The following is a 13,765-nucleotide window of genomic DNA, read 5'->3' on the forward strand; positions in this document are numbered from 1 at the left end:
TGATGATGAATAATGATAGTAATAAATTTAGAAATATAAAAGTTTAGTTAAGTCCCCCCGAACGGCGGGTCCGTTTTCTTTGACATTCGTAATGTCTCCCATGTTCCACCAATATTTGATGTTTTTTATTTTACGCTTATTTACTACAAGAAAGACATGTTTTGTTTATGTTACACCATTTATCAGGTGTATGTTTTTCCATTATGAAGACTATATATTTTAACTGCATTGAAACAGAAGTGTAAATCGTTTTATATCAATATGATTTTCTGAATAAATTAGCAGACGCTCAACAACACCACGTGTTTCAATGGCTAAAGAACATCTTTATTTACTGCACGAATGTGGCAAGAAAACCCCACATGTATAATTCTCCTACTCTTTGTCACTCTATATTTCTGTATAATTCTCTATATTATATATATATATATATATATATATATATATATATATATATATATATATATATATATATACATATATATATAATATATATTACTGATAAATAATTATCAAACATTCATTTTCATTATAATATTCTTTCTCATTATCATACATATATATATTTTTTTCTTGTTTCTATACCTTTTCATAATTCTTATTTTCATTAACATTCTAAGTATTTGCAATTTTATTAATATTCAAAATATCCATACTATTCCTAGCCCTTACCCTTATCACCCTAATCATCTCTATTAATCTCATTCCTAAAACTAGTCTCATTCTCCCTCACATTCACCTTCTCACTGTCATTCTCACTCACATTCACCTTCTCACTGTCATTCTCACTCACATTCACCTTCTGATTGTTATTCTCACTCACATTCACCTTCTCATTGTCATTTTCACTCGCCTTCACTTTCTTACTGTCATTCTCACTCACATTCACCTTCGCATTGTCATCCTCCCTTCCCTTCTCACGCTCATTACTCACAAACAGACGTCTAACACAAGCATCTTCCTCCCTCAGGTGAGACACCCTTACACTGTGCTTCCTGGAACGGCCATCATGCTGTTGCAGAGACGCTCCTCGAGAAGGGCGGAGAAGTGAACGCCAAGAATCCATTTGGTAAGGCGATTGGAAAGCGAGTGACTTCTTAAAGGCACCAGAAGAATTTTGCTTTTGTTTCTTTTCTCATCTTTGTCTTTGTGGAATTTTCATATTTTATCATTAATTTTATTGATATTTATTTCTTTATTCTATGAATTTTTCAATAAAATATTTTCATAGATTATTTTATAAAATAGAAATTAATAGATTTTTCTATATTTCTTTATACTATAAATTTTATAATGATTAGTTATAATAATTATGATAATAATAAGTATGATCATCTTAATTATTATTGATATTATCATTATTATTTTCATGATTATCTAAAAGAAATATGATCATCCTCATCATCAATGGTGCTATTCATATTATCATTATTATTTCAATAGGATTACTATTATTATTACTCCTATTTCTATTAAATTATCAATTGTTATCATCCTTCTTATTATTATTGTTATTTTGATGGTGATCCTGTTCTTGTTCTCCTACATGCTTTTGTTGGTGGTGTTGTTGCGAGGTCTTTGTCAGTGATGACAAAGACAATGATGATAATGGAGAAAGTAATGGCAACAAAAGCAACAACAATAATGATGATTATCATAGTAATATATATATTTTTTTTTTTGATAAATGATTATCAAACGTTCTTTTTCATTAAAATATTCCTTCTTATAATCATACGCATTTTTTTTCCTTTTCATTTCTATGCCTTTTCCTAATTGTTATTTTCAGTTACTTTCTTATTATTTGCAATTTTATTAATATTCAAAATATTCATACTATTCCTTGCCCTTATCCTTATCACCTTATTCATTCCTAAAATCTAGTCTCATTTTCACTCGCATTCACCTTCTTACTGTCATTCTCACTCACTCACATTCACATTGTCATTCTCACTCATTCACCTTCTCATGTTTATTCTCACTCTCATTCACCTTCGCATTGTCATCCTCACTTCCCTTCTCACACTCATTACTCACAAACAGACGTCTAACACAAGCATCTTCCTCCCTCAGGTGGGACTCCCTTACACCTTGCTTCCTTGAACGGCCATCATGCTGTTGCAGAGACGCTCCTCGAGAAGGGCGGAGAAGTGAACGCCAAGGCTTATAATGGTAAGGCGATTGGAAAGTGAGTGACTTCTTAAAGGTACCAGAAGAATTTTGCTTTTGTTTCTTTTCTCCTCTTTGTCTTTGTGGAATTTTATAACAATTATTGTTATAATTTAATAAGGGAATCTTTTTCATCTTTTATCATTAATTTTATTGATATTTATTTCTTTATTCTATGAATTTTTCAATAAAATATTTTCATAGATTATTCTATAAAATAGAAATAAATAGATTTTTCTGTTTCTTTATAATATAAATGTTATAATAATTAGTTATAACAATTCTGATAATAATAAGTATGATGATTTCAATTATTATTGATAATATCATTATTATTTCATGATTATCTAAAAGAAATATGATCATCCTCATCATTGATCATAATCATCATCAATGGTCCTATTCATATTATCATTATTATTTCATTACTATTAGTATTATTGTTACTCCCATTTTTATTAAATTATCAATTTTTATCATCCTTCTTATTATTGTTATTTTGATAGTGATCCTGTTCTTGTTCTCCTACATGCTTTTGTTGGTGGTGTTGTTGCGAGGTCTTTGTCAGTGATGACAATGATGATAATGGAGAAAGTAATGGCAACAAAAGTAACAACAATAATGATGATAATAATTGTCATTCTCACTCACATTCACCTTCGCATTGTCATCCTCACTTCCCTTCTACAGTGAGAAGGTGAATGTGAGTGAAAATGACAATGAAAAGGTGAATGTGAGTGAGAATAACAATGAGAAAGTGGATGTGAGTAAGAATGAAAATGAGAAGGTGAATAAGCGTGAGAATGACAATGAGAAGGAGAATGTGAGTGAGAATGACACTTTCCTTTACTCACAAACACACGTCTAACAGAAGCATCTTCCTCCCTCAGGTGAGACACCCTTACACTGGGCTTCCGAGAACGGCCATTATACTGTTGCGGAGACTCTCCTTGAGAAGGGCGGAGAAGTGAACGCCAAGACTAAGGATGGTAACGATTGGGAAGCGAGTGACTTCATAAAGGCACCAGAAGAATTTTGCTTTTGTTTCTTTTCTCTTTTTTGTCTTCATGGAAATTTATAACAATTATTATTCAGATCTAATAAGGATACCTCTATCATCAGCTTTTCTTATTTCTTCATCATTCATTATTATTTTCTATTTATCCATTCCTTATGTTTTAGTTGTTTATTTGAGTTATTTGTAAATGTTACTTATTCATTATCATTTATCATATGAATTTCAATGTTATGCTTAATACTATCATAAAAATATTCATTTTTATTATCATTTATTACAATTACATTTATATTATTATTTCAAGAATTTTCTTTTGTAATAGTCACTTTTCATCATTCATCTTTTTTCTTCCTCTTTTACTCTTTTCATTATTGATATAATTTTCATTTTTATTTCAATTTTTTTCTATATGATTTTATACATATCATTCCTATTATTATTATTATTATTATTATTATTATTATTATTGTTATAGTTAAAAATATTATTATTTTAATTATTCGTATTACTCCTATTTCTATTTCAATTATTAGCATAGGTTATCCTTCCTCTTGTCATCATTGATAATTTTGCTGATGATCCTGTTGTTCTTGTTCTCCTACATGCTTTTGTTGTAGTTGTGAGGTCTTTATCACTCATAGTACCAGTGTCGGTAAATCATGATGGTAATGACAATGAGGATAACACAATGGCTTCCTTGTTCTTCCTTCTTGCAAACACCCAAGTCTGCTCACAGCTTGCTTGCAACAAACATGGCTATGCAGGTGCTGTTAAGAGGAATGCACTACTTAGCATTCGTTTTACAAAATACCTCTTCTCGCAACTTAAGTTAGGTTTGCTAAGTACAAAGATAACATATCCAAATGAAATATCAATAATATAAGTTCATACGAAAAAAGATATTACCTATTTTGTTTTATTATTATAATGATAAAGATAATACTAATAAAAATAACAACCATGATAATAATGATAATCATGATAAGAATAAGAATAACATTGATTATAATTATATAAAAACATTAAAGATAACGATAACAATCATTATTATTATTATTATCAAAATACTTAGAATGGCCATTATTATTTTTTAATCATTCTTATGACTGATATGATAATTTCTTTCATTTCAAATATTATGTTAATGATAATATCAACTCCAACAACAATGATAGAAGTATAATGAGATCCTTATTTTCATTATGGTTATTATTTTCCTTCATATCATTGCCATCAGAATATGCATTAAAATTATAAAGACCATAATCATTCTTAAAATCATGATGATTCTCATTCATGAATACTTTCCCATTTTCATTTCCACTCTCATTTTCTTCATCATTTTCCATCCCTTTCATTTCATTCTCTAGTCATTTCATGCTTATTCATAAGCTTTTCTTTTAGTTTGTATTTATCATAAATATTTTAATTAGCATTATTATCATTAATATCATAATCATTATGATTATAATAATTGTTGCCATTCAAATTAGCATTGAAATTTTCATTCCTAACCTCAGTTCCCTTCTCATTTTGATTCTCATTAACATCATCACCACAGTTTTGTTTTTCATTTTTATCTTCGCAAGTCTCAGAACCATTCCAGTCATAACTTTCCTTCTCCTACTCTTTGTTACAATGTTTTCTGTATAATTCTCCTTCTACTCTTTGTCACTCCATACTTTCTGTATAATTCTCCTTCTCCTACTCTTTGTCACTCTATACTTTCTGTATAATTCTCCTTCTCCTACTCTTTCTCACTCTATACTTTCTGTATAATTCTCCTTCTCCTACTCTTTGTCACTCTATATTTTCTGTACAATTTTCCTTCTCCTACTCCTATTCTTTGTCACTTTACATTCTCTATATAATTCTTCTACTCTTTGTCACTTCATTTTCTGTATAATTCTCCTTCTCCCACACTTCATCATATTTATTTCTCTTCTCATTATCCCTCTCAGTTCTCTCTCTCCTTTTATGTATATATATATATATATATATATATATATATATATATATATATATATATATATATATATATATATATATATATATATTTATGTATAAATATATATATATATATACATATAAATAATATATATATATTATATATATAATATATAATATATATATATATTTATATATAGATATATATATATATATATATATATATATATATATATATATAATATAATATATATATATAATATATATATATATATATGTATATGCATATATATATATATATATATCTACATATGTATATATATATATATATATATATATATATATATATATATATATGTATATATATATATATATATATATATATATATATATATATATATATATATATATATATATATATGCATATATATATATCTATATATATATATATATATATATATATATATATATATATATATATATATATATATTGTCGTCATTAATATTATTGTTATATTTCATCATCATATATATATCTTGATTTATATAATATATTCTTAAATATATATCATATTTTTATCATTATATTTACAACCTATATCATTACATTCACATCTCACTTATTTCTGAACAAATTTGAATAAAAATGAAAATAAGAAAATGAAACAAGTGTTTCATTAAAGAGCAACATTTAAACATTGACAAGTTCTACAGTCAAGTTTACCTTCAGGGCGGACAGCAATGCACTGGGCAGCTTGGAAGGGACACACGGCAGTGCTGGAAGTCCTTCGGGAGGGCGGGGCCGACGTGGACGCTGCAGATGATTATGGCAACACGCCCCTTCACAAAGCAGCTTCACGAGGGCATCTCCTCGCTATATTCATGTTGACGAAATTTGGGGCTTCCACGTACAAGAAGGATAATTGTGGAAGGACTCCGCAGGACTTGATGTCGAGATCTTTCTCCACAGAGAGCCATGGCATGGAACTTTTCCAAAGCGTGTCCATGGTAATAGATTGTATTGGTCAGACTGTGGTCCTTCCTCTGTCACCATTGGTTTTCAAAGTTGTGCATCATGGGCAGTGCTATGGTTGCTGAGTGGCACTGTTACTAAATCACAAAAGGATTCCAATTTTTTTTTTTTTTTTTTATATAATGAGACATAACATGCTAATGCATTTTTCTATTGAATATTGATTACTTTCAGACACACGTGATGCAAGGGTGGGTTGCAACCGAGAAGGAAAGGATCAGATTGCAAAGAGAGATCCAAGTGCTGAAGGTGAGTTTTTTGTAGAGAAAATGAATAAAAAAATAGAAATAATTTTGATTTGATAATAATAAAAAGATAGAGAATAATCAGTGAAATGACAGGAAATATAGCAATCAAAGAAAACCTTTCTAAAATCCATAACTAGGGGAGTAAATAGAATGAAATGCAAAGCAAAATGTGAGGGTTTTGGTGACGGCTAATCTTTTATAAGTATTTTATCTGCTTGATTCTTTTACGACTCCAATCTCCTTATCTTGTGGTTATCAGCTTTCCCTCCATCCTCTGACAATGTCAGGAAGGAGATGCTTGTTATCATGAGCGAAGCAATTATGAGCAACAACATGAGCAGAGAGAGAGAGAGAGAGAGAGAGAGAGAGAGAGAGAGAGAGAGAGAGAGAGAGAGAGAGAGAGAGAGAGAGAGAGAGAGGGGGGGGGGGTAATGTTAGAGAGAAAGTTCATTTCGTTTGTCTTTTTGAGTAGTTATGATACCTCTTCTATACTCATCCAGAAGCAGAGAGAGCGAGAGATCAGTGTGAAAAGTAGCGAGACAGTGAATCTACAGAAGGAGACCAGAGACCTGAAGGAAGACCTGAGGAAGAAGGAAGAGGAGATTGTATTACTCAAGGTATGCACAGGAGAGAGCGAGGAAGAGGGACGAAATGACAGAGAGAAAGGAGGAGAGGAAAGGGACAGATATAGAATAATGGTTAAGAAAGAGGAGAGTTAATGTGAGATAGCGTTGTGTTATTAGTAGCTTATTGTCTGGAGAACCTGGAGCTTCCTGAATAAGTCCTTGTAGGTGTGAACCTCAACTATTCCAAACGAAGAGAGAAAAGGTTGCAGGATTTGTGTAAATGAAAATGCAACATGATGAGCAATTTTCTTTGCTTCCAAAATGCATTAGCTCCTTTTTAAAAGGGATTTTATTTGTCGAAATGAGATTACTGGTTGGTCGTGCGATTCCACTTGCTTTACCTGTGATGCCTTGCTCTTCTCCTCAAGCCTTTAGGACAGAGACATCCCTACAGTGTTGTCTTCTACAGGATATGCAGGAGGAGCAAGGACATGAGAAGAGTAGGATGGAGACTGAGGTAACTAATCTGCATGCAGAAAACAGCGAACTGAAGGATATCCTATGTCTCAGAGAAAGGGAGATCAGAGAGCTAAAGGTAAGAGCAAGAGCTTCCGAAATACATTAGCCCCTTTTTAAAACCGATTTTATTTGTCAAAGCGAGATTACTGGTTGTTCGTGCAATTCCATTTGCTTTGCCTGTGATGCCTTGATCTTCTCCTCAAGCCTTTAGGACAGAGACATCCCTACAGTGTTGTCTTCTCTTACAGGAGGAGCAAGGACATGAGAGGAGTAGGATGGAGACTGAGGTGACTAATCTGCAGACGGAAAACAGCGAACTGAAGGATATCCTATGTCTCAGAGAAAGGGAGATCAGAGAGCTAAAGGTAAGAGTAAGAAGAGGGAAAAGAGGAGAGAGAAAGAGACTAAAATAAGGAGAGAAACAATGAAGAAGTATTGTATTCACACATATGTACTTCTACATGGTTCAGTATACAGGAGCAACACTCAGCGGACGTTGGGAACGGGACGAACAGGTTGGAGGGCGAGGATGCGAAAGTGAGGAAGATATTAATTCTTGTGACTTATGATGCATTGCACTTAGGGTGATAATAATTCCGAGAATTAACTCCAATGATGATATTAGTTCTCGTAACGTAAATGTAGTTCCACTGAGGATGATGTTAATGCTTTAGACAGAACTTCAAGAAAGGAAGGTTGGGAGAAAGATAAAGTGCGAGAGAAGGAATTAGAACAAAGGAGGGAAAGGTTGAAGGAGAGGGAGAAACACATTTTCACAGAGAGAGAGAAAGAGAAAGAGAGAGTGAATGGGAGGAAGAACAGGCATAGTGGAGACAGGAGGAGACCGCATGTCATGTCCCTGGCCCCTTTCGCACACAGGATCGTTTGGAAGAAGGAGCCAGGAAGATTCGGGAGCTGAGGGCGGAGGTGAGGGAGATGGAGGAGCAGCTGACGCAAGCCGAGGTAACCTTTCCTTTGGAGGTCAAGCGGAAGTATAAATACACAGGGATTGAAGTCACTCCTGGCCAAAGGGAGATGCAAGATGTAGATGCAACAATAACAACAATAAAAATAGATTGATAGATTTGCATTCAGTGGAATCAGTTACACAGTACATTAGGCTACATATGTGTGTATGAAGTATATCTCGAATCTTATATGTATAATATGTTAGAACTAATTCAGATTTTATTTTGCAGGAGCAACACCTGGAAGAGGTGAGGAACCTGAGAAGAATGTTTCAACGCACAAGAGAGGAAGAGGCAGCCGAAGAAAGAAGGGAATTGAGTCAAATGATAAGAAATCGGGAAGAGAAGATTGAGTCCCTGAAGGTAGGCATGAGAGGATGCATACAAACATATAAGCACATGCATATTTGTGTATACACTTAAAGAAACATACCTAAACACAAAAAAATAATACAAACACAAAAATACAAATACAAACACACAGAAATGCATATTCACACTCAAAAGCATATTTACACTCACATACATCACTCACACACTAACCCAGAAACTTACACACACATACACTTACACACCCACAAACACACACAAAAACACACACTCAAACACACACTCAAACACACTCACTCACACTCCTATCCTCTCTCTCCATTCACACACACATCATATGTGTGTGTTTTTGTGTTATTTATATAATCATACATATGTATATATGTATATATGCATATATATATATATATATATATATATATATATATATATATATATATATATATATATATGTATATATATGTATATATGTATATATGTATATATATATATATATATATATATATATATATATATGTACATATATATGTATATATATATGTATGTATGTGTATATATGCATATATATATAGATAGATAGATATATATTATATATATATATATATATAATATATATATATATATATATATATATTTATGTATGTATATATCTATTTATATATATATAAATATTTTGTACCTATGTAAGTCTATATATATATATATATATATATATATATATATATATATATACATATATTGTACATATATATATATATATATATATATATATATATATATATAATATATATATATATATATATATATATATATATATATATATGTTTATATATGGTATATATATATACATATATATATATATAATTTTCAAAATACTGAAATACTAATGATAATGTGAACGAGGGTTCTTGTAAGACCCATTGATATCAATCATAAAAAGAATTGCAACAAATAACAATGCTGATAATGCCTGTAATAAAGATTGGAAGATATCTTAGGGAGGTAACTCTGCTTGCAGGAAATGCTCAGAGACCGAGAGGAGAAGCTGGGGGAGAGAGAGAGCCAGTTACGAGTGCAAGAACGGAAGATGAGACATTTACATTCCCTATTAAGGGACAGAGGGTTTGAGGTGGAGGATTCAGAGGCAAGTATTTTGTAGATCCCTTTAATAATGTATGCTCTCTCTCTCTCTCTCTCTCTCTCTCTCTCTCTCTCTTTCTTTCTCTCTCTCTCTTTCTTTCTCTCTCTCTCTCTTTCTTTCTCTCTCTCTCTCTCTCTCTCTCTCTCTCTCTCTCTCTCTCTCTCTCTCTCTCTCTCTCTCTCTCTCTCTCTCTCTCTCTTTTTCTCTCTCTGATATATATTTATAATGTCTATATATATTTATGAATATATGTATTTATATATATATATATATATATATATATATATATATATATATATATATATATATATATATATATATTTATGAATATATGTATATATATATAAATATATATAAATAGATATATATATATATACATATATATTTATGAATATATGTATATATATATATATATATATATATATATATATATATATATATATATATATATATATATATGAATATATGTATATATATATATATACATATATACATATATACATATATACATACATACATACACACATACATACATATATATATATATATATATATATATATATATATATATATATATATATATATATATATATATATATATATATATATATATATATATATATATATAGATAGATATACATATATATATATATATATATATATGTCTGTGTGCGTGTGTGCGTGTATGCACATGTGTGTGCATGCATGTGCGTAATTGCGACTGTTGGTTTATACGTGCTTTCATTTTATTTATTTATTTATATTTATGTATATACATATGTATATACATATCAATGTAATATATATGAAACCGTCTCAGGAGCTGGAGGCGGTGAGCGCTGGCCAGCCCTCGACCTCAGAGGCGTCTCTGCCTCTCAGTCTTCTTGCGAGGAGGAGCAGGGGTCGGGGACCAGTGCGCAGCGACGAGCCTCCTCAAGCAGCAGGCAGGGACGAGCCTCCCCAAGCAGCAGGCAGGGTCGAGCCTCCCCAAGCAACAGGCAGGGACGAGCCTCCCCAAGCAGCAGGCAGGGACAGGCCTCCCCAAGCAGCAGGCAGGGACAATCTTAAACTAGCAGCCGCCAAGGACCATTCTTCAGGTGCGGCCTAGAGGCGTGACCCTTGCCGTGTTAGCTCGCCCTCGGAAGGGAGCGACCAGTGAGCTCTAAAGACTCTTCGGCAGAAATTGTGTTTGTCTTTTGGAGAGGAAGAGACAATGGAGAAGGAAATAGTGTAGTTTTCTTTCAACTTTATCTGTTTTGTTTTCCCTCAAGAAGATAAAACATAAGCAAATGTATATTTTCATATGTTTCCTGTCTATCCCTTCATATCCCTATGGATACATGATCATTTATGAGCATGTCTATAAGTATTAGTATAACCTTTTCTTGAATGATACTAGCAATGCATGCCATCTCCTTACCTTATGTTACTCTTCTAAAGCAGAAAGACCTCTGGTTCCTTTACCCAAAGAATAACCTTTATGTCTATTACATGTTTATTACTAATTTCATTCCCAACGGGACAAAGAGATTTGCTCATTTCAGCTTCGTATTAATGTTCAAGTATTTCCTCTACAAATGAGAGTCCAAGGCCATGTACCTGAGAACCCCCTTTGCACTGAGTATATACTTATTAGATGATAATGAATCATTTGCACTTAATACTCAATAGATAATACCTATACCTATTTTGCCTCATCTTCCGCCTTAAACTATGTCTTATTTGCGGATGATTGTACCATATATATCAGTGACAGGAACATTGACATTCTGATGGATAAAATGAACAAAGAACTTGTGAACATTAATACTTGGCTAACCGCAAACAAACTTACCATTAACCCTAGTAAAACTCATTATATAATATTTAACAGACACAAATTATATACGTATCCACTTCCCCAGATCACTATTAATAACAGTAACATAGAGGAGGTAGACCAAACAAAATTTCTAGGTGTTATTGTAAATAAACACTTATACTGGCACAGTCATATCCAATATGTACGTAGCAAAATAGCCAAAATATGCGGCATACTATATTTAACACGTAGCCACTTAAACAGAGAGGCTATGCTAACTTTATACTATTCCTTAGTTTATTCAAATCTAACTTACTGCTTGACAGTATGGGGCGGAGCTAGCAGTACATCATTAAATCCTCTAGTAGTCTTACAGAAGAAAGTTATAAGAAATATCATGGGACTGAAGACCACAGATCATACCAACGAATCGTTTGTCAATTTAAAATTACTAAAATTCAATGACATTTACACTTTCGTATGCTCCGTATATACTTATAAATGTTTGCACAACTTAATTTCATCTCCAAACTATTTTTGTAATAGCACAAACAATGTTTACTCCAGAAGAGACAACTTCAGACTCTGCCCTCCTCTAGTCTCATCTTCTCAATCACAGAGCCATATTAGATATCGCGGTGCCGTTATTTTCAATGGAATTCCCCCTGAAATAAAATCAAAACCTACTCTTGGCAATTTTAAAAGCAGTCTAAAATCCTATCTAATTAACAGCTACACTACATAAAGAAAATAAAAATGAACAGATTAATAATGAGTATTCTACTTTGTCTTGTGCTAGTTAGTCACAGTTCTTTATCCTATTATGAATGTCCAACTGTATATCTATTAATGCATTAAGATTTATTTTTTTTCTTATATTGTGCCTAGAATATTTTATTGTTCTATTCAATTGTACTTATATTGTATACTATATGTATGTATGTATGTATGCGTATGTGTGTGTATTGGTATATGTGTATAAGTATGTATGAGTGTATGTATATATATGTGTATGTGTATGTATGTATGTAAGTGTATGTATATATGTATATATATATGTGTGTGTGTATATGTATGTATATGTATGTATATATATATATATGTATGTATGTGTGTATGTGCATGTATGTATGTATGTGTGTGTATGTATGTATATATATATATATATATATGAGTGTGTGTGTGTGTATGTGTGTATGTATATATTTATGTGTATATATATATTTTTTTTCCCAATGCTTATTTACTATTTATTGTTGATTTCATATGTATTTTTATTTTTAGAATCCTATGTTTTAATGTCACAGATAGTGTATAATTTGTAAGCTTTTTAAGGTGCAACACGTCACCAAAAAAGCTAGGTCAGAACTAAACAATGTATATGACTGTATCCGAATACTTTTTGACCAAATAAACTATTTCAATTTCAATTTCAATTTCAATTTCACAGCCTCTTTGGGGAGACCGGGAACGTGTAGACTGCCCATGAACATGTGTTTGATTTTTTCTGAACCTATTTTGTCCTGTGGCGTAATAGGTTCATTAACGGAATCAGTTCTGAATGAAAGGAATGGAAATCTCTCTTGCGTGTTTCAAGACTCTCGATATCTTGTTTTTCATATCAATAAAATTGGGTGAATATGTTCTGTTTTCTTGGCTTTCTCCTATTTGTCACTTCTGTATTCCTACTTTTCTTACAACTTTTATTTATTATTATTATTTTTTTAGATAATTATCATTCATTAAGTTTAATCCACTGTTTAGAGTGGATCATCAATTGATAAGTCATTTGCAACATTAAACAATTATGATAAAATAAATCAAATTAATTAAGATAAAAAAAAGGAATGAATTTATATTTTTACTTCAGTTACTTGTCTGTTGTATTAAGACATCTACTTACCTGTCTATCTGTCTCCCTATCTTTCTATCTGTCTAACTATCTTTCCATTTCTCTTGTCTATATCTCTACTTTCCTATTTATCTTTCTTCCTCTACACCTATCTTCATATCTCTCTATCTTAT

The 13,765-nt window shown here is 31.4% G+C and overlaps 1 protein-coding gene across 1 annotated transcript; it reads left to right on the top strand.

Moving 5' to 3' along the window:
• Positions 1-970: 970 nt before the first annotated feature.
• On the top strand, positions 971-13,170 carry LOC147466497 (uncharacterized; the record flags this gene model as incomplete). Its single annotated transcript, XM_086535402.1, has 13 exons — positions 971-1,069; positions 2,074-2,172; positions 3,060-3,158; positions 5,865-6,142; positions 6,342-6,416; positions 6,916-7,032; positions 7,451-7,576; positions 7,749-7,865; positions 7,978-8,037; positions 8,380-8,463; positions 8,700-8,831; positions 9,817-9,942; positions 10,760-13,170. Coding segments are annotated over 13 exons (1,700 nt in total), but the record flags the coding sequence as incomplete, so codon positions are not given.
• Positions 13,171-13,765: the final 595 nt, after the last annotated feature.

Source organism: Penaeus japonicus, unplaced genomic scaffold (assembly GCF_977035675.1).
Source record: "Penaeus japonicus unplaced genomic scaffold, GWHDUDI00000001_assembly GWHDUDI00000415, whole genome shotgun sequence".
Classification (NCBI taxonomy): domain Eukaryota; kingdom Metazoa; phylum Arthropoda; class Malacostraca; order Decapoda; family Penaeidae; genus Penaeus; species Penaeus japonicus.